Below are 23,184 nucleotides of genomic sequence, written 5' to 3' on the forward strand. Positions count from 1 at the left end.
TGTCCCCAGCCTCTGTCCCCCTCCTGGTGCCATGTCCCCAGCGTATGTCCCCCAGCGTCTGTCCCCTCCTGTGTCATGTCCCCAGCCTCTGTCCCCCCTCCTGTGTCCTGTCCCCAGCCATCTGTCCCCCTCCTGTGTCATGTCCCCAGCCTTCTGTCCCCCTCTTGTGTCCTGTCCCCAGCCTCTGTCCCCCCTCCTGTGTCATGTCCCCAGCCTCTGTCCCCCTCCTGTGTCATGTCCCAGCCACTGTCCCCCTCCGGTTGTCAATGTCCCCCAGCCTCTAGTCCCCTGCTGGGGACATGTCCCCAGCCTCTGTCCCCCTCCTGTGTCATGTCCCCAGCCTCTGTCCCCCTCCTGTGTCATGTCCCCAGCCTCTGTGCCCCCTCCTGTGTCATGTCCCCAGCCTCTGTCCCCCTCCTGTGTCATGTCCCCAGCTTTGTCCCCCTACTGTGTCATGTCCCCAGCCTCTGTCCCCCTCCTGTGTCTTGTCCCCAGCTCTGTCCCCCTCCTGTGTCATGTCCCCAGCCTCTGCTCCCCCTCCTGTGTCATGTCCCCAGCCTCTGTCCCCCTCGTGTGTCGTCCCCAGCCTCTGTCCCCCCTCCTGTGCCATGTCCCCAGCCTCTGTCCCCCTCCCTGTGCCATGTCCCCAGCCTCTGTCCCCCTCCCTGTGCCATGTCTATAACAAGTACTCGTACCAGTTTTCCAACATTGATATTTACTGCTTTTTATAAAGAAATACAATTGATTTTATGCAGTATTGAGTTTAGCCTTTTTGGCCGCGCCCTCCACAATATTTTTAGTTTCTCATGTGGCCCCATCGAAGAAATAATTGCCCACCCCTGCTCTAGGGGAGGGGGACAATATGTTTTAGGATGTAAAGAGGGTAATCTTATCTGTGTCATGTTTATGTTGTATGTTGAAATTTGTGATAATAAAGAAAAAAAGTAATTACAAAAAAACAAAAATCCAGAGAAGAGAAGGCTAGTGAGGACCATCTCAGACAATTAGTACTGTCATTGATCACAGAGCTCGCTTCGGTGATCACTGTGTGTCTTAATTGTCTGTTTAGTAATAATGCTGCAATCTGGCATGAAAAGCCCTTATTACTGACTCTTCACTAATCAAATCACAAAGTGCGTCTGTTCTGTATTGATGTTTCTCACCGTGTGATAATATACTATGGGACCTCTGATTACAGTTTGTGCGTCTGCTCTTTAATGTATCCCCAGATATACTGCAGTGTTTCCAGCTTCTACTTAGAGCAACCAGATGTTCACGGCCTTCTTCTGGAGAGCGAGGAATTCTTCGCCGGTATTAAGGTGAATTGTAAAATTATCTTTTATGGCCGATGGTTACTGGATGACACGTAGTCCAAAAACACTCTTTGTTCTGGAATAATTACAGCACTAAAATGCCATTCCTCCTTAAAGGAACAATAAACCTGAACGGCAGCTTGAAGTACCTAAAAGATGAACTAAAAGGCCCCATACACACGAGAGAATTTATCCGCGGATACGGTGCAGCGAAACCGTTTCCACGGATAAATCCTCTCAAAGATTTCCGCTGATTTCTATGCGATGGAGTGTACACACATCGCATTGAAATCCGCGCGGAAATCCTCTGGCGATGACGTGTCGCGCCGTCGCCGCGATTATGACGCGGCGACGGGCGCGACGCTGTCATATAAGGAATTCCACGCATGCGTCAAATCATTACGACGCGTGCGGGGGATCCCTTCGGACGGATGGATCCGGTGAGTCTGTACAGACGAGCGGATCCATCCGTTGGGATGGATTCCAGCAGATGGATATGTTGTGCATGTCAGCAAATATTCGATCTGCTGGAATCCATCCCAGAGGAGATTTCTCCGCGGAAACAGATCCGCTGGCGTGTACACACCATAGGATCTATCCGCAGAAACCCATTTGCTGGGATTTATCTGCGCATGGATTCTATCGTGTGTATGGGGCCAAAGCCTTCTTAAAGGGGTTGTAAAGGTACAATTTGTTTTTTCCCTAAATAGCTTCCTTTACCTTAGTGCAGTCCTCCTTCACTTACCTCATCCTTCCATTTTGCTTTTAAATGTCCTTATTTCTTCTGAGAATTCCTCACTTCCTGTTCTTCTGTCTGTAACTCCACACAGTAATGCGAGGCTTTCTCCCTGGTGTGGAGTGTCGTGCTCACCCCCCCTCCCTTGGACTACAGAAGAGTCAGGACGCTCTCTAACGCACAGCTCCTTTCTCTATTGGCAACGTAGAGAGCGTCCTGACTCTCCTGTAGTCCAAGGGAGGGGGGTGACCACGACACTCCACACCAGGGAGAAAGCCTCGCATTACTGTGTGGAGTTACAGACAGAAGAACAGGAAGTGAGGATTTCTCAGAAGAATAAGGCCATTCAGCCGAGGGGGGATCCTCGGCTGAAGGGCCGGCCCCGCCGACCCATGCCGGATTGAAATCTCCCGCGCGCATGCATCAGTGACGTCATCGCCGCTCCAGCCAATCACAGCGCTGGATCGGCGATACCCGGAAGAAGCGTTCGGCTCGGCGTGGACCAGGTAAGTTCCCTACCTCGTTCCGAGGTAAGTATTTCATAATGATCTAGGAGGACTACGCTAAGGGAAAGGAAGCTATTTTGGGATTTTTTTTTTCCTTTACAACCCTTTTAATTATAGAAGAACACTGATTAGCAATGTCTGCATCTGAACATAGGTGTTTTTCACAAATACCTAAACTTTTAAAAAAATACTGCATTATGGCCGCTGGATGGAGCTGACAATCATAGGAGGTACCGTATTTATCTGCGTATAACACGCACCCTAACTTTAAGGCCCCATACACACGAGAGGATTTATCCGCGAATACGGTCCAGCGGACCGTTTCCGCGGATAAATCCTCTCGAGGATTTGTGCGGATTTCCATGCCGGATTGAAATCTCCCGCGCGCATGCGTCAGTGACGTCATCGCCGCTCCAGCCAATCACAGCGCTGGATCGGCGATACCCGGAAGAAGCGTTCGGCTCGGCGTGGACCAGGTAAGTTCCCTACCTCGTTCCGAGGTAAGTATTTCATAATGAGCTAATATGCGGTGCATACTAGCTCATTATGGCTTTTGCCTTGGGCCCCGTACACACGAGAGGATCCATCCGCTGGAATTGATCTGCGGACCGGCTCCAGCGGATAGATCCCCTGGTGTGTACAATCCAGCGGATCTGTTTCCGCGGATTTTTATCCCCTGGGATGGATTTCAAGCGGATAAAAATTTGAAGACATGCTTTCAAATCTATCCGCTTGAATCCATCCCAACGGATTGATCCGCTGGTCTGTACAGACTCACCGGATCAATCCGTCCGAATGGATCCCCCGCATGCGTCGTAATGATTCGACACATGCGTGGAATTCCTTATATGACAGCGTCGCGCACGTCGCCGCGTCAAATCCTCTCGTGTGTACTAGGCCTTGCAGGGTTAAAAAAAAAAAAAAAAAAATGTTTATGCGGGTTTACAACCGCTTTAAATTATTTCGAAGTTTCGTTCTTATTTTCGGATTTCCGTTCTTTTGAATTCTAAGATTTTCAAATTTCGGATTTTCGTTCTTTAGAATTTTTGGATTTTCTAAATAACGAATACCGCATCTAAACGTATGGAATGTAATGAATTCAAATTTATCCGAAGTTACAAATTTATTTGAAATAACAAATATCGATCATAACGAATGATCTGAAAAATAATGAAACAAACCCCTACCTGTACGTTGCTTTGAATCTCGATGTCCGCCGGTGTCCCGCGATCGTATCACAGAGCGGCAGAACAGGGAGATGTCTATGTAAACAAAGCATTTCCCTGATCTGCCTAGTGACAGGACAGTGATCTTCTGCTCCCTGTCATCGGTATCAGTAATCAGTGTCATGTCACTGGTAGCCCAGCCCCCTCACAGTTAGAATCACCCCCTAGGACACACTTAACCCTTTCCTTGCCCCCTAGTGGTTAACCCCTTCCCTGCCAGTGTCATTTACACAGTAATCAGTGCATTTTTATAGCACTGATCGCTGTATAAATGACAGTGGTCCCAAAATAGTGTCAAAAGTGTCCAATGTGTCGGCCGCAATATCGCAGCCACGATAAAAATCACAGATCACCGCCATTACTAGTAAAAATAATAATAAAAATGCCATAAAACTATCCCCTATTTTGTAGACGCTATAACTTTTGCGCAAACCAATCAATATATGTTTATTGCGATTTTCTTTACCAAAAATATGTAGAAGAAAAAAATGTATCGGCCTAAACTGAGGAACAAAATTATTTTTTTATATATTTTTTGGGGGATATTATAGCAAAAAGTAGAAAATATTGTTTTTTTTTTCAAAATTCTCGCTCTTTTTTTGTTTATAGCGCAAAAAATAAAAACCGCAGAGGTGATCAAATACCACCAAAAGAAATCTCTATTTGTGGGAAAAAAAGGACGTCAATTTTGTTTGGGTGCGCACGACCGCGCAATTGTCAGTTAAAGAGACGCATTGCCGAATCGCAAAAAATAACATTTATAATAGTAACTCCAATGCTCATTTTTTTATCATTTTTATTGTTGACAGTTGCAGCCTGAAGCTCTGAGCATTGCGGAAGACGGACAGGAATACAGAATGACGGTGCAGAGTACAGTTCCCATTGGCTGCCCAGAGATGAGCCAGTTACACAACGACTGTAGGGTGACCCTGAAACTGCGCACAGCCAGCCAAGGTACAGAATGGGGTGATAAAACCTTCTCATTGTCATTATATACCTTATGTAGACTCAGTGATATCAGCATTAGGTCTCATAGTTACAAAATTACATAGTTACATAGTAGGTGAGGTTGAAAAAAGTCCATAAAGTCCAACCTATGTGTGTGATTATATGTCAGTATTACATTGTATATCTCTGTATGTTGTGGTTGTTCAGGTTATCTAATGCCGCGTACAGACGGTCGTTTTTTGTGATGAAATAAAACGACGTTTTAAATCATGAAATAAAACGACGTTTTAAATCATGAAATAAAACGACGTTTTTGAAACATCATTTTCAAAAACGATGTTGCCTACACACCATAGTTTTTTCACAATGCTCTAGCAAAGCGAGGTTACGTTTCACCACTTTTTTCCATTGAAGCTCACTTCATAACTAGCTTCTGGGCATGCGCGGGTTTAAAAACGTCGTTTTAAACGTCGTTTTTGCTACACACGGTCAATTTCTGTGAAACAAAAAACGACGTTTTGAAAAACGACACAAAAAATTCGAGCATGTTCGAATTTTTTTTTGGTCGTTTTTTTGAAGACATAAAACGACGTTTTGCCCACACACGATCATTTTAAATGACGTTTTTTAAAACGTCGTTTTTTTTCATCACAAAAAACGACCGTCTGTACGCGGCATAAGAGTTTTTGAAATGATCTATGCTCCCTGCTGAAACCACTGCCTGTGGAAGGGAATTCCACATCCTTACCGCTCTTAAAGAACCCTCTACGCAGTTTCCGGTTAAATAAATTTTCTTCTCATTTTAGTGAATGGCCGCGAGTCTTTTTAACCACTTAAGGACCCATTCACGCCGATATACATCGGCAGAATGGCACGGCTGGGCACATCCACGTACATGTACGTGGCTCTTTAAGCCCAGCCGTGGGGTCGCGTGCACGAGACCCGGTCTGAAGATCCGTGGCCGCGGGACTCGCGGACCCAATCGCCGCTGGAGTCCCGCGATCGGTCCCCGGAGCTGAAGAACGGGGAGAGCTGTGTGTAAACACAGCTTCCCCATTCTTCACTGTGGCGCTGTCAGCGATCATGTGTTCCCTTTTATAGGGAAACACAATTGATGACGTCACACCTACAGCCACACCCCCCTACAGTTAGAAACACAAATGAGGTCACACTTAACCCCTTCAGCGCCCCCTGTGGTTAACTCCCAAACTGCAATTGTCATTTTCACAATAAACAATGCATTTTTAATGCATTTTTTTGCTGTGAAAATGACAATGGCCCCAAAAATGTGTCAAAATTGTCCAAAGTGTCCGCCATAATGTCGGAGTCACGAAAAAAATCGCCGCCATTAGTAGTAAAAAAAATTTTTTTATTAAAATGCAATAAAACTATCCCCTATTTTGTAAACGCTATAAATGTTGCGCAAACCAATCGATAAACGCTTATTGCGATTTTTTTTTTACCAAAAATAGGTAGAAGAATATGTATCGGCCTAAACTGAGGAAAAAAAATAATGTTTTATATATTTTTGGGGGATATTTATTATAGAAAAAAGTAAAAAATATTGAATTTTTTTCAAAATTGTCGCTCTATTTTTGTTTATAGCGCAAAAAATAAAAACCGCAGAGGTGATCAAATACCACCAAAAGAAAGCTCTATTTGTGGGGAAAAAAGACGCCAATTTTGTTTGGGAGCCACGTCGCACGACCGCGCAATTGTCAGTTAAAGCGACGCAGTGCCGAATCGCAAAAACTGTCTGGGTCCTTTAGCTGCCTAAAGGTCCGGGTCTTAAGTGGTTAAATGCCCTTTTGTAGAAAAGTTGTATCCCTACTGAGGGGGCCACCAGCACTGTATTTGTGCTTCTCTATGCAAGGCAAAATTGGGGAGCACAAAATACATTGATTTCCCTATCCATGGTAACGGCATGGATGGAGGAATCTCCACCGCTAACTGTTGTATCTGATAGGATGCAGTCACTGCTTGGCTGATGATTTTCCATCTGGCACAATCAATTTTTTACAGCCCTTTTACATTGATCGTTGTTTGATGCCCTTTTGGTGTTACACCTCTTGCCGCTCGCACTAAAGCTGAAAGATGGCTACAGAGCGGGCCTAAATTGCCGGGAGGGCATCCATGTACGTCCTCCCGTGCATGTGATGTCTGTGCACCCCCTGTGGGGCGCCCACAGTTCGCTCTGCAATCAGCAAGTCCATGAGACTTTCATTTCTATTGTAAACTGAATGGGTTGTTTTACAAAATGATCGTTTACAATCACTTTAACCACTTGCCGTACTTATACAGCAGCAGGTTGGCTCTCCTGCACGCACCGTCATACCTGTACGTTGGTCCGTGCATGTGAGATTGCGGGCGCGTGCTCCAACGGTGCTCGCAGGTCCAGTAGACTCAATGTCCACCAGCCGTTGGTGATCGCTGTATATAGAGGCAGAACGGGGATCTGCCATTGTAAACAAGGCAGATCCCCATTCTGACAGGGGTCAGAGATCTGCTGTTCCCAGTGATCGGAAACAGCGATCTCTGTCATGTCCTAGGTAGCCCATCCCCCCTACAGTTAGAATACACCCAGGGAACACAGTTGATCCCTTGATCGCCCCCTAGTTTTAACCCTTTCCCTGCGAGTGTCATTTATACATTGATCAGTGCATTTTTATAGCACTGATGAATGTAATAATGTCATTGGTCCCCAAAAAGTGTCATTTGGGGTCAGACTTGTCTGCTGCAATGTTGCAGTCCCGCTAAAAATCGCAGATCACCGTCATTACTAGCGATGTCCCGATACTAGTATCGGTATCGGGAGCGATACCGAGCATTTCCCCGAGTACTTGTACTCGGGGAAATGCTCCCGATGCTTCACCCGATACCTGGGCAGGCAGGGGAGTTGCAAGTCTTCTCTCCCCCGTGCTCAGTGTTGTCTTCCCCCCTGTGCTGTTTTTCCCCCGTCCGTGCTGCTCTCTCACCTCCCCCTGTCCGTTCGTGCATTTCTCTCCCCCCCCCCCCCCCATCCGTCCGTCCATGCCGTGCCGTTATCTTTCCTCCCCTTCCCCGTCCATCCGTGCCGTTCTCCCCGTCCGTGCAGTTCTCTCTCCCCCCCCCCCCCCCCCAGTCCGTCCATGCCGCTCTCCCCCCTCAATCTGTCAGGGGGGAGAGCGGAGGTAGGAGCCACTAAGCCTGGCTTCTACCTTTTTCGAATGAACAGAGTCGGTGATCACCGACTCTGTCCATTCATATAACTGAGCATTGTAACCTCCTGTGTTTACGATGCCTCAGTTTATGAATGGAGGAGCTTCTCCCCACCCAGTAGTAGCCGGGGCCCGAAGAGTAAGACTTGAGAGGCTGTGAGGCGGGCGGCGACGGGCAGAGAGTCGCTGATTGTTGCTAGTAAAGAAAAAATATGTCCCCGGATTTCATTTTGAAAATCTGGTCACCTTATTCATGGGGCCCCCAATTTCCGGGCAGCGTGGGCTCAGGGACCAGCTGCTTTGGAGAAAGTGCAGTGGCCCCCCATGCAGCTGGGGCCCCTGGGCAGTGCCCAGGTGTGCCCTCTCATTAAGACAGCTCTGCCTATAGGTAAAAAAAGAGGGTTTACAACTACTTTAGGCGGGAAATCCTTCTGGGGCTGAAGTGGTTAACTAGAGATAGAAGCAAAGATTTGAATCCTTTAACGTTTATTTCTAAGATTATTTACATTGTGCTGATTTTTTTTACATATTTATTATTTTCAAGGTTTGCACAGTTGTCTCCAGCAGGTTGACCTCTGTAGCAGGTCAAGTTCACCCTGAGGCACAGGCATTGTATTTCACAGCCACAGATATCGGCATTTGAAAGCCAGTTAAACGTAACTGTTCCTTTTGAGAAGTGAGACGAATCGGGTGAAGGAAATCGATGGTTTAGCCCCAGGTGACTGACAGTGGAGTTATGTGCGCTCCTTTAAATCATGTTCTATGAGCTCTCCAGTGTTTGGACACGCTGGAGGTCAGGAGGAGAGGCTGCAGGATGGATCCTGACAATGAGATTATCATCTTATGTTTGAAAAACAAATCTACCCAAAGGCATTGCTACACCTGCCTTGTCTTGTTATCAGGTGAAGAGAAATCACCACTAAGGCCCCTTCCACACTGGGGTGGGAGGCGCGGTGGTGGTAAAGCGCCGCTAAAAATAACGGCTCTATACCGTCGGAATTGCCGCGGGATTCGGCCGCTAGCGGTGCAGTATTAACCCCCGCTAGCGGCCGATAAAGGGTTAATAGCGCCCGCAATGCGCCTCCGCAGAGGTGCATTGCGGGCAGTATTATCTTGTTTTTTTCCCATTGTTTTATATGGGAAGGAGCGGTGAAGGAGCGGTATACATACTGCTCCTCTCACCGCTCCAAAGATGCTGCTTGCAGGAGATTTTTTTCTCTCCTGCCAGCGCATCGCCTCAGTGTGAAAGCCCTCGGGCTTTCACATTGGGAAGGCTGGGCAGGAGTTTTTCAGGCAGTATTTAGGCAATATTTTTAGCGCTGTACCGCCTGAAAAACTCCTCAGTGTGAAAGGGGTCTAATAATAGCCAAGGATTTATAAAAACGAAATGTGCTCAGGTTCTATTGACCACATTAAATGAAGATCTGGTGTCTATGGAACAACATTCCCATTAAACAGGCTTATAAAACTTTTCCCAACTGCTTTTCTTTTTTTTTTCCTGGCAGTGGAACAGTTAATACAGCCACCTCTGTCACCCTGTGGGGCAGCGGGATGGTCCATGTGGTCCCAGCCATTACCCTGAGGAGGAGTTGGAAGGTGCATGTAGTCACCTTCATGACCCTGAGAGGCAAAGGGACAACCTTTGCAGCTACCCCCATCACAAGGAGGGGCAATAGGACAGTCTATGTGGACTCCTAAATCACCCTGTGGGGCAGTGTGACCGTCTATGCAGCCTCCTCCATTACCTCATGGGTCAGAAGGAAGGTCCATGTGGCACCACCCATTACCCTGAGGAGGAGTCACCTTCATCACCCTGAGAGGGAAAGGGATGGCTCTTGCAGCTACCTTCTTCATTATGAGGGGCAGTAGAATGTTCCATGCAGCACCCTCCATCACCATAAACAGCAGAACGATGGTCCATGTGGCCTCCCCCATCACAGCCTGGGACATTGGTATGGCTAATGGAGCCTCCTCCATCACCCAGAGGGGCAGTGGGATAGACAATGTGGCCTCTAGCACCCTGAGGGGCAACCAGATGTTTTTCAGGCCTCCTCAATCGCCTGGTACAGTCAGACTTTCTTTGTAGCCTCCTCTATCACCCTGAAGGGCAAAGAAACGGCCAGTGCTGACTTTCCTATCATCCAAAAGGGGCTGTAGGACAGTCAGTACTACTTCCTCCCTGAGGGGCAGCAGAATGGTCCATGCAACTTCCTCCATCACTTTGAGTGGTTGTGGGACGGTCCATGTGGCCTCCCCCATCATCGTGTAGGACAGCAGCATGGTCCATGCAGCCTCCCCCATCACCCTCAGGGGTAGTGAGATGGCAATGTGGCCTCTTTCAGCATCCTGGGGGACAACTGAATGGTCCATGAGACGTCCTTTTTCTCACTGAGGTACAGCCAGACCTTCTTTGTAGCTGCCTCTATCACCATCTGGCCTCCCTCATCACCATTTAGGACAGAAGCATGGTCCATGCAGCCTCCTCCATCACCCCGAGGAGCAGTTGAATAAGCATTGTGGCCTCTGCCAGTACCCTAGGGGGCAACCAGATGGTCCATCAGGCCTCCTCCATCACCCTGAGTAGCAGTGGGATAGGCAATGTGGCCTCCACCAGCACTCTGAGGTACAGTTAGACTTTGTAGCCTCCTCTATCACCCTGAAGGACAAAGGTATTGTCAACACAGTAAACTCCATCACCCTGAGGGGCAATGGGATGGGCAATGTGGCCTCCACCAGCACTCTGAGGTACAGTCAGACTTTGTAGCCGCCTCTATCACCCTGAAGGACAAAGGTATTGTCAACACAGTAAACTTCATCACCCTGAGGGGCAGTTGGACGGTCAGTGCTGCCTCCTCCATCACCCTGATGGGCAGTAGAATAGTCCATGTAGCTTCCTCTATCACAATGAGGGGCAGTGAGATGGTCCATGCACCATCCTCCATTGCCCTGAGGCTGGATTCACACCTTTGGTGATATTTGGAGGGGTAGGGTTAGAACTTTAGCAGAGGAGAATGCAGGTAGGGCCAGGGCCGATCCTAGGCAGGGTGCGCAGGGTGCTTTGCACCAAGGCATCTGCAGAGGTGGGGGCGCCAATGTGTATACACACACAAAAGTGCCTCAAAGAAGCTACTTGCAGGACATTTTTGGACGTCCCGCAAGCGCACCGCTCCAGTGTGAAAGCACCCGGGCTCTTACACTGGGATTACAGATGAGGCTTTTTTCAGGCGCTATTTTTAATGCTAAAGTGCCTGAAAAAAACCTCCAGTGTGAAAGGGGTCTAATGGGCCATCTTCTGTACTATTGTCTGCAGTCTCTGACCATCTCCTATATCATGTCTGCAGTCTCTGACCATCTTCTATATCATGTCTGCAGTTTCTGACCATCTTCTGTACTATGTCTGCAGTCTCTTACCATCTCCTATATCATATCTGCAGTCTCTGATCATCTCCTATATCATGTCTGCAGTCTCTGATCATCTCCTATATCATGTCTGCAGTCTCTGACCATCTCCTATATCATGTCTGCAGTCTCTGATCATCTCCTATATCATGTCTGCAGTCTCTGACCATCTTCTATATCATGTCTGCAGTTTCTGACCATCTCCTGTACTATGTCTGCAGTCTCTAATCATCTCCTGTACTATGTCTGCAATCTCTGACCATCTCCTGTATCATGTCTGCAGTCTCTGATCATCTCCTGTACCATGTCTGCAGTCTCTGACTGTCTCCTGTACTATGTCTGCAGTCTCTGACTGTCTCCTGTACTATGTCTGCAGTCTCTGACTGTCTCCTGTACTATGTCTGCAGTCTCTGACCATCTCCTGTACCATGTCTGTAGTATGTCTGGGGGTCTTTCTAACAGACTCTCTAACAGAAGCCCTCTCTGTGTCTATCAGAGAGGCCCCCCCTCCAGGTCCCAATAAAGTACTCTGCTTCTCTTCCTGTATTTTGTTTATTGTTAAGAGATCATGTAAGGATCCCAGGGTAATGACTTAGTGGGGGAGCGTCTCTGTGGTTGAGTCATTGCTAAGGATAAGCTCTGGCTTGTTCGCATAGAACACGTGCAGAGCCCGCCAGGAAGTGTGCACGGCGCTGCGCTAATAACAGCCAGGGAGACATTTCACGATCCCTGCAGCCGAGCATCGGGACAATGTCTCCCTGGCTGTGATTAGCGCAGCGCCGTGCTCACTTCCTGGCGGGCTCTGCACGTGTTCTATGCGAACACGCCGGAGCTCATCCTTAGTCATTGCCATAGAAACATTTGTAAAGGGGAGGAGTTGGTAAAATGACCACACCCATGTGGGGGCGCCAGAAATATTTCTGCACCCAGGCGCCTGTGACCCTAGGATCGGCCCTGGGTAGGGCTGACAACGCTGCTTGTGATTTCAGTGCAATACAGTTAGGGTTGTCACCACTATACAGGAAGTTATGGGCTTGTTGGACTGGAAGGATCGTGGGGTTTGTTTTTAACCACTTAAGGACCTTAGGTGTTTTTAAGATTTGGTGTTTGCAAGACTAAAACATTTTTTTCTGCTAGAAAATTACTTAAAACCCCCAAACATTATTTGTATTTTTTTCTAACACCCTAGAGAATAAAATAGTGGTCATTGCAATACTTTTTGTCACACCGTATTTGCTCAGCTGTCTTACAAGCGCATTTTTTTTGGAAAAAAAATCACTTTTTTTAATAAAAAAATAAGACAACAATAAATTTGGCCCAATTTTTTTATATATTGTGAAAGATAATGTTACGCCGAGTAAAATGATACCCAACATGTCACGCTTAAAAATTGCGCCCGCCCGTGGCATGGCGTCAAACTTTTACCCTTAAAAATCTCGATAGGCAACGTTTAAAATTTTTTATAGGTTGCATTTTTTGAGTTACAGAGGAGGTCTAGGGCTAGAATTATTGCTCTTGCTCTAACGATCGCGGCGATACCTCACTTTTGTGATTTGAACACCGTTTTCATATGCAGGCGCTACTCGCGTATGCGTTCGCTTCTGCGCGCGAGCTCGTCGGGACAGGGCGCTTTAAAAATTTTTTTTTTTATGTTTTCTTATTTATTTTTATTTATTTTATTACTTTTTACACTGAAAAAAAAATGTATCACTTTTATTCCTATTATAAGGAATGTAAACATCCCTTGTAATAGAAAAAAGCATGACATGTCCTCTTAAATATGAGATCTGGGGTCAAAAAGACCTCACATCTCATATTTACACTAAAATGCAATAAAAAAATAATTGAAACTGTCATTTTTTCAAATGACAAAAAAAAAATGTTTCTTTAAGACGCTGGGCGGGACTGACGTTTTGACGTCACTTCCGCCCAGCAGAGCTATGGGGACGGGTGAAGGACATTTTTCCTTCAGTCTCGTCCCCAGTCAGCTGCCGAACGGACCCGATCGCCTCCGCCGCTACCGATGGCAACGGTAAGCGACGGAGGGCGCGGGAGAGCGGCGGGAGGGGGGCCCTCTCCCGCCACCGATAACGGCGATCTTGCAGCAAATCCGCCGTGGAGACCGCCGTTATCGTGTACAGGACCCTAAGCACTAAAGATGGATACCTCGGTTGTGGCAGCAACTGCTGCCGTTACCGAGATATCCATCTTTAAAATTAGGACGTATATATACAGTGCAGGGTCCTTAAAGGATGTGTGTTTTTTGCATACACTTTAATGAAGAGTTTGTATAGATATGGGGCCAGATTCACAAAGAGATACGACGGTGTATCTACAGACACACCATCGTATCTCTGACTTACACTGGTCCTATCTATGCGCCTGATTCATAGAATCAGATACGCATAGATAGGACTAGATCCGACAGTGTTACAATGTGTTACACTGGCGAATCTTTTTTTAAATTTAAAAATGGCGCCGGGGGCGTTCCCGCTGATTTACGATAAATAATATGTAAATCAGCGAGATACGCAAATTCACGAACGTACGCGGACCCGTCGCAGTGTTCTTACGTCGTTTCTGTAGCGGTTTACCGTCGTATACTTACCCCTTCTTTTATCAGGCGCAGCCAATGTTAAGTATAGCCAGCGTTCCCGCGTCGAATTTGAATTTTCCTACGTCGTTTGCGTACGCCGATTCACGAACACGCGCGTCGCAAGTCCCGCTCACGTCGCAACCACTGACGTCCTAGTGACGTCAGTGGGAGCAATGCACGCCGGGAAATTCCCCGGACGGCGCCTGCGCATTTAAATCGGCACGGGAACGCGCCTGATTTAAATAGTACACTCCCCTAGCCGCGGAATTTGAATTCCGCCGGGGGAGTTAGGATCCGCCGTCGCAAGTTTGGAGGTAAGTTGTTTGTGAATTAGCCACTTGCCTCCTAAACTTGCGGGAGCGGATCTTAATTCACGTAGATCGAGCGGATCTATAGATCCGCTGCGCTACGTGAATCTGGCCCATGATGTATTAACCAATACATAACTTTATGGAGTGCAGGGGACAATTTCAGAATCATCAAAGGTTCTTACAGGCAACTCAAAGTGCCAAAAATGAGGCCATGTTGTTATTCCGAACATATTAGTGTCCTTGACAGGGTGACTTTAAACAGGAAAAACATTTTTTTTGATTGTTCCCGATACGGTAAACTTTTGATCCTATTACAATGTATAAACATTTTAAAAATGGGATTAATACAATTTCAAGAAGAAAGTTAAACATCTGAACCTGGGCTGGACGACATTTCGGATCTCTCCGAGTGACCTCATATTTATTTATCTTGGATACAATTTTCTGACCATGACCCACTTTTTCTTTTTTTTTTGGCAAGGCAGCCGTAATAATCTTGGAAACTTGGTTTTGTTTTGAACAGCTGAAGAAAAACATGACTCAGATCTGGCCCTTTCCTCCTGCGAAGTGGACCTCCTGCCATCGCCCTGCCAGAACGGAACGTGCGGTCACGCTGTCCTCTCGTACACGGCCGTCATAGACTTTGCATCGGACGGGAACAAAGTGACCAGCATTGTAGCAGATCCTATAGACAGCGCCAACTTTCTGTGGAGCGGCTACGTCCCGGATGTGATACAGGTGCTACAACTGAGAGTTATTGGGGGGGTTATGCATTCAGATAGCAAGCAAAACATATTAATACAATAAAATAGTTCTATGTTAAAGGGGTTGTAAAGCTTTGTGTTTTTTCACCTTAACCACTTAACCCCCAGACCATTTTGCTGCCCAAAGACCAGAGCACTTTTTGCGATTCGGGACTGTGCCAATTTAACTGACAATTGCGCAGTCGTGCGACGTGGCTCCCAAACAAAATTGACGTCCTTTTTTTCCCACAAATAGAGCTTTCTTTTGGTGGTATTTGATCACCTCTGCGGTTTTTATTTTTTGCGCGATAAACAAAAATAGAGCGACAATTTTGAAAAAAATTAATATTTTTTACTTTTTGCTAAAATAAATATCCCCAAAATATATATAAAAAAACGTTTTTTTTTCCCTCAGTTTAGGCCGATACGTATTCTTCTACATATTTTTCGTAAAAAAAATCGCAATAAGCGTTTATTGATTGGTTTGCGCAAAAGTTATAGCGTTTACAAAATAGGGGGTATTTTTATGGCATTTTTATTAATATATTTTTTTACTAGTAATGGAGGCGATCAGCGATTTTTTTTTCGGTACTGCGACATTATGGCGGACACTTCGGACAATTTTGACACATTTTTGGGACCATTGGCATTTTTATAGCGATCAGTGCATTGGATTACTATAAAAATGCCACTGGCAGTGAAGGGGTTAACACTAGGGGGCGGGGAAGGGGTTAAGTATGTTCCCTGGGTGTGTTCTTACTGTGGGGGGGGTGGCCTCACTAGGGGAAACACTGATCCTCTGTTCATACATTGTATGAACAGAAGATCAGCATTTCCCCCCCTGACAGGACCGAGAGCTGTGTGTTTACACACACAGCTCCCGGTCCCCGCTCTGTAACGAGCAATCGCGGGTGCCCTAGTGTGCCCTAGTAGCCGCTCAAAGAGCCGCCGTATAGTTACGGGCTCTCGCCCAGGAGAGCCGACCTGTCGCCGTATAATGACGGTGCGCGGTCGGCAAGTAGTTAAAGGGTCACTAAAGGATTTTTTTTTTTTTTAGCTAAATAGCTTCCTTTACCTTACTGCAGTCCTGGTTTCATGTCCTCATTGTTCGTTTTTGCTCTGATGTTGCTGTAATTCCTCTCTGTTCTGGACACTTCCTGGTTGTCTGTTTCCTGATAACCACTGTACTGGGAGATTTCTCACTGTGGTGACTAATCAAGGAGGTGTGTCTAAAACCCTCAGCACCAATCCAGTTTCGTTTTCCAAACCTTCACTGCCCTCTATTGGCTCTCTGGCTCTGTACATCAGAGAACCAGGAAACAACAGCAAAAACGAAACTAAACTGTAGGTACATTATATGATTGGTTTTTATCTATTTTTAATAATTTTTAAAAGGAATCAGTTAACTATTGTGGCCCAGATTCACGTAGGAGATACGACGGCGTATCTCCAGATACGCCGTCGTATCTCTGAGTCTGAGGCGTCGTATGTTGGCGCCTGATTCAAAGAATCAGATACGCCAGAATTTTTCTAAGATACGACCAGCGTAAGTCGCCTACGCCGTCGTATCTTAACTGCATATGTACGCTGGCCGCTAGTAACGTGTACGCTGATTTACGCCTAGAATATTTAAATCAGCTAGATACGCCAATTCACGAACGTACGCCCGGCCGTCGCATTACAGATACGCCGTTTAGGTAAGGCCTTTTCCGGCGTAAAGTTACCCCTGCTATATGAGGCGCAGCCAATGTTAAGTATGGACGTCGGGCCAGCGTCAAATTTTCCGTTGATTACGTCGTTTGCGTAAGTCGTTCGTGAATAGGGCTGTGTTGCGACTTTTGGCAACACCCTATATATTAGTTTCATATCAATGTCTGTATTAGCATAAAAATTTGCATTGCTGGCATGTGTGTCAATTTGTTGTAATGAAATGTTTTCTTAGATTACAGTGAAGGACGTTCCGGGGGCTTACTGCTACTCCTTCACCGATCCCCATATTGTTACCTTCGATGGCAGGTCAGAAAAGATCTAAAAAAAAATCAATGAAAGCATTTAAAATAAACATTTACACATAAATACATACAGTACACAATTGTATAAATAAACACATATAATCACAAACACACAACATCATTTTCAGGAACACATTGGGTGTGAATGATCTAAAATCAATAGTTGTCGTTATATCATTAAAATTCTGGGCACTTTAGATTTAGACTAAGGAGGTCTTTAGACACCTGGGTGACACTGCCCCCTTGTGACATCATCGACTGAGGGGATGATGGGTCGATGACGTCACAAGGGGCGGTGCCACCTGGTCATGTCACCTGTTGGCCCCGCCTCCTTAATTATTTAAGAGCTGTAAGACGGCAGTCGGCGGGAGCCTTCGTTAGGGCCGTCCAGGGTTGTGGGGAAGAGGCCCTTGTCTCCATCAACATGTTGAGGACATGTGACCTTGTATGGTTCGGGGGGGGGGGCACTTGCTGGTTTCCCCCTGCATGCTCTGATAATAAGGGTCTGGTATAGAATTTGGGGGATACCCCACAACAAAAATAACAATAAAAAAATCATAGGGTCCCCCCAAGCTCCATAATAGACCTCTGGTATGGATTTTGAGGGGAGCCCCACATTAAAAAAGAAAAACGGCATGGGGCCCCCCTATAATCCATACCAAACCTCTGGTATGGATTTTAAGGGGAAAGCCACGTCAAGGATTTTAAGGGGAAAGCTCGGCAGGTCAGGAAAGAGGGGGGGACAAGCGAGTGCCTGCCTCCCCTGAACCATACCAGGCCAGATGCCCTCAACATTTTGATGGAGACAAGAGCCTCTTCCCCGCAACCCTGGCTGGTGGTTGTGTGGGTCTGCGGGGGGGGGGGGCTAATCGGAATCTGGAAGGCCCTAAGGTCCTGGTATGCATTGGGAAATGGGGGGGGCACGCCATTTTTTTTTTTTTTTTTTTCTCTTTTTTTCATTGCCGGCATTCTTTTTACAAGTCGCACCTAAGTTGCATCGATATCAGATGTGCCTTTAATGCGACTTTTGAGGGTTTACATTGAGGCCTATGGCCCTCAAGTCGCATGAAAGGTGGGCCAAAGTAATGCAGGAACTACTTTAAAGTGGCACAGATATGATAGAGAAACATGGGGTGCGACTGGTCATGCGACTTTTGGGTCCAAAGTCGCATGCATGGAGTCTTAGGGTAAAGTTAGATGTAGATTAGATTTCAGACTATATCTTATCTATTGGTCTATAAACATTACAGAAATCTTTCATAGTAACAAATAAAATGTGTCTTTCGCAGGTACTATGACAACTTCAACACTGGAACCTTTGTCCTGCATAAGAGCACCTCCCGTGACTTCGAAGTTCACGTGCGGCAGTGGGACTGCGGGAGTGTTGACCACCCAGCGTCCTGTAATTGCGGCTTTGTAGCCAGGGAAGGGGGTGACACCATCACCTTTGATATGTGCAGCGGACAGCTACACGAGTCCCAGCCGCACCTCTCCGTGAAGAGTCAGGATTCTACAGAGCCGGGTTTTCGGATTACAGAGTCTTACCTTGGAAGAAAGATCACGGTAGGGGGTCACCACCTTATAAACTAACAAAAGATATTTATCCGTTCCTGGTGTCGACCTTGTATCAGCCTGTACAGAAAAGCTCAGGCTGGCAAAGGGAGAAGCAGCACAAGGAAGCAATAATGGTAACACTGCAGGGATGGACTGACCATTGGGACTAACGGGAGTTTCCCGGTGGGCCAATGGCTTAGTGGGCCGGCTTCAGTGACAGCGGACTGCCCCCCTCTTCGCTCCTCTGTCTCTCCCTCCCTGCATCGCTCACCTCCTCTCCCTCCCCGCAGCGCTCACCTGGGGGGGGGGGGCAGAGAAGCAGGGGGAGGACCAGAGGAGCAGGGGGGGTGACAGAGGAGCATGAGGGGGACCAGAAGGAACACGGGGGAGGGGACAGACAGCTGACTCAACAGCTATGGCCTGGGAGTTTCTCACTTCTGCCTAATCTTGTCCCATGGGGGGGAGGGGGGCAGGAACTAATTCTTTGCCCCAGGTGAAATAATGTCTAGCTTCCCCACTGGTACTGCCTATAAGAGTACCAGTACCAGCCTTTCTACTCTAATAAAGTAGAACGGCTAGTGGTTAGTGAAGAGGGAGAGGGGGCTTGGGTGACCAGGGGGAGGGGGGGGCCGAAGTTGTCCAGCCACCATGGGAGAGACCTGTCAAAGTGGGCCAGTCTGGATGAAGTCCAGAGTCAAATTTTTGTCCCAGTCCAGCCCTGTAACAGGGTGATTGGGATTATAATGGTGCCCAGAACAATAAAGAATAAAAAAATATCGAAATTTATTACAAACAACAACAAATATAGGGTTAAAAAAAAATTGTAGACCATGATACAAATCATGTTTAATGGTCACTGATATCCATATATAGTAGGTGATCAGTACTTAATGTTGTATCCCAACATGTTTCGCCAACAATGGCTTCCTCAGGAGATTTTTTTGGACCATCAGTATTCCATACAGCTCTAGTAATGGTAAGATAATTTACATATTAATTATATAATACAATATAATGGATAACAACAGTCATATATACAGTCATATGGACATTATATGGATATCACATGACGCAAGCCTTGTAAGTGGAACAGAGAAAGATAAGGTCTCCTGACCTGTCAAACAGGGCTGTGCTGTGTGGCAGAGCTGTATGAATCTCAGGACTGGATGTACAGAAATGCCAATCCTTTGGCATCTAAAACAGCTCCCATATATGCATCTCATCTGCGTGTTTAGCTGTTTTCCTGGAGTTCCGCTTTAACCCCTTCCCGACCAGCAGGTTGGCTCCCCTGCACGAGCCTTCGTAGCTGAACGTCAGCTGTTTAAGACGCCTTAGCAGGTGCCGCAGCGTGTCCCCGGAGCCAATGCGCGTGCCCGGCGGGCACGATGACCGCTGGGCACCCGCAATCGCTCGTGACAGAGCGAGAACCGGGATCTGTGTGTGTAAACACACAGATCCCGGATCTCTCAGGGCAGAGGAGAGAGATTGTGTGTTCATACTAAGTAGGAAGATTAATCGGTCTCCTCCCCCAGTCAGTACCCCCCCTCCCCACAGTTAGAACACACCTAGGGAACACGGTTATCCCCTTATTCGTCCCTTAGTGTTAACCCCATCCCTGCCAGTGACATTTATACAGTGGCTTTTTTTAGCTCTGATCGCTGTATAAATGTCACTGGTCCCAAAAAAGAATCAAAAGTGTCCGATCTGTCCGCCGCAATGTCGCAGTCACAATAAAAATCGCAGATCGCCGCCATTACTAGTAAAAAATTGCATAAATCTATCCCCTATTTTGTAGACGCTATAACTTTTACGCAAACCAATCAACATATGCTTATTGCGTTTTTTTTTAACCAAAAATATATAGGCCCGGATTCACAAAGCACTTACGCCGACGTATCTCGAGATACGCCGCATAAGTGTAAATATGCGCCATTGTATCTGTGCGCCGTGCCCACAAAACTAGATACGCCTGAAAATAGGCTTCATCCGACCGACGTTACTTGTCTATGCCGGCATATCGTGGGCGCATATTTACGCTGGGCGCATTTGCCGCTCCCATTGATTTTCAATGCACATATGCAAAGGAGGGAGATATGCCGATTCACGAACATACGTCCGTCCGACGCAGTGCGCGTAAAGTCATACGTCCGGTTACGTTCACGTCGTAGGCAGTGATCCGTCGAATCTTAGGGAGTAGTTCCGACGTGATTCTGAGCATGCGCACTGGGATGCGTCCACGGGATGGCGCATGCGCCGTTCGTTATTCGTATCTTTATGGCGCTCGGCCCATCATTTGCATGGAGACACGCCTCATTAGCATGGCTCACGCCCTCTTCCACCTACGCCGGCTTGCGCCGAGGGAACCCAGCGCAGTTTGGGAGGCAAGTGCTTTGTGAATTTGGTGCTTGCCTCTCTGCGCTACGTCGGCGTAGCGTATATTGGATACGCTACGCCGGCATAAATATGCACCAATGTATGTGAATCCGGGCCATAGAATACATATCGCCTGAACTGATAAAGAATTTTTTTTAATATTTTTTTTTAAATTGGGATATTTATTATACCAAAAAGTACAAAATGATTTATTTATTTTCAAAATAGTCGCTCTTTTTTTGTTTGTAGCGCAAAAAATAAAAACCGCAGAGGTGATCAAATACCACCAAAAGAAAGCTCTATTTTTGGGAAAAAAAGGACACCAATTTGGTTTGGGTACAGCGTCGCACGACCGCGCAATTCTCAGTTAAAGTGACGCAGTGCCGTATCGCAAAAACTGGCCTGGACGGGAAGGGGGTAAATTCTTCCGGGGCTGAAGTGGTTAAGATATGAACCAAGAACCTTCCTACAAAATAGCTATTCCAGCCGCTGCACCAATATTGCTATAAGAAAATGCAAATTACCGTAACTTTCACCCCCACATGTTCTGCGCAGATAAATAACTTTTTTTTCTTCTGTCCTCTTTAATATGTACATATTCCTTGAAGGACATGGAATACTAAAGTGATTTATTACACTTGGCTGGGGGATGGGGGGGATGGGGGGGGGGGGATAGTATCACTTTGAAATGTGATTCATGTCCCCCCCCCCCCCCATTGAAGCGGTTAATTTGTTTGCCTGTGGGAAAGTTTAAATGTTGTATCCAGAAAACAGATGTGTTCAGGATGTCACAGTGCACCCGCTGGAGGCTCTTTAAGAGGAACTCCATAGAGTCCTGAATGATGTGCATGAAGACAGCAACCAATCAGATTGCTAGGATTGATATCTTGGGTTGCTGCACTTTGCACAGCCTCGCCGTCTCACTCAGTTCTTCACAACTGTTGTGGAGCGACAGGGAACTACAAGTGCAAGCATGCCTTGCTGTCTTCAAACTGATGGTTTTCCCGGGACTTGTATATGGAGGGAACATGTTGCCTAAAAAATGCCAAGTTTTTAGGCATTCTGGTGGCTTTTTTTTATTACTGATCTAAACAGATACCATTATGTTTAATGGACCTGTACACACACACAGGTGCAAAAACATTCGCTGTGTATCAACTTGCCATCCAGAAGATTTAGGTTCAATTCACATCTATGCATGTTGCTTTTGAGCGTTTCTGCAGTGCTTTTTGCGGTGCTTTGCCGCGTTTTTACTGCAATTTTGCCGCAATTTGCGGGTTTTTTTAGACTGTATATAGCTGGTTGCTAGGGAGAGGAATGGGAAGCTGGCCGCCATGTCCTTAACAACGGATGAGTCATCAGCTGTCAGCAGGCTTCCCCGCTGAATGTAAAAAAATGAATTGCCGGTAAAAAAAAATGTGAAAAAAATAAACAGCGTGGGGTCCCCCCCAAAAATCCATACCAGGCCCTTAGTTCTAGTATGGATTCTTTCAAAAACATTTTGGCGTGGGGTCTCCCCCAAAATCCATGCCAGACCCTTATCCGAGCATGCAGCCTGGCAGGTCAGGAAGGGGAGGGGACGAGCGAGCTCCACCCCCCCCTCCTGAACCATACCAGGCCGCATGCCCTCAACATAGGGGGTGGCTCTGCGCCCCCCACCCCAAAGCACCTTTCACCCATGTTGATGGGGACAAGGGCCTCTTACCAGTGGTTGTCGGGGTCTGCAGGCGGGAGGCTTATCGGAATCTGGAAGCCCCCTTTAACAAGGGGGCCCCCAGATCCCCGGCCTCCCCCCTATGTGAATGAGTATGGGGGACATTATCAGTGCCGGCCCAAGACATTGTGCTGCCTGGTACCAAGAATGAAATGCTGCCCCCCCCCCCCCAAAAAAAAATTACGCCCACCAAAATGCCCCCACATCCATTATTTTATATCATGATAACTAAAGTGGACCTATCATGGCTCTATACATGTATATAGGAGTATAAAAAGGACCTGTTATGGCTCTATTCATGCAATTAACCTCACAGTGGAGTGGAGAGCGGAACAGGAGGAGCGGTCGGGTGGCAATTAGCCCCACAGTTGAGTGGAGAGTGGAGCTGGCGGAATGGGATGGCGTGCAGGCAGGAAATTTGCTGCCCCCCTGAAAGTGCTGCCTGGTACAATGGTACCATCGGGTCCCATGGTAGGGCCGGCCCTGGACATTATACTCCTACCCATTCACTAAAAAAAATTGTGTAGTGTGAAAAAATACAGTTTTTGACAAGTCT

The 23,184-nt window shown here is 46.9% G+C and overlaps 1 protein-coding gene across 1 annotated transcript in view; it reads left to right on the top strand.

Moving 5' to 3' along the window:
- VWDE (von Willebrand factor D and EGF domains) overlaps positions 1-23,184 on the top strand; it is a 119,791-nt gene that overhangs the window by 24,434 nt on the left and 72,173 nt on the right. Inside the window, 5 exon segments of the mRNA XM_040352265.1 lie at positions 1,230-1,319; positions 4,591-4,735; positions 14,756-14,970; positions 16,918-16,991; positions 18,277-18,550. Of these exon segments, the coding sequence (XP_040208199.1) occupies positions 1,230-1,319; positions 4,591-4,735; positions 14,756-14,970; positions 16,918-16,991; positions 18,277-18,550 (798 nt within the window).

Source organism: Rana temporaria, chromosome 5, assembly GCF_905171775.1.
Source record: "Rana temporaria chromosome 5, aRanTem1.1, whole genome shotgun sequence".
Lineage (NCBI taxonomy): Eukaryota > Metazoa > Chordata > Amphibia > Anura > Ranidae > Rana > Rana temporaria.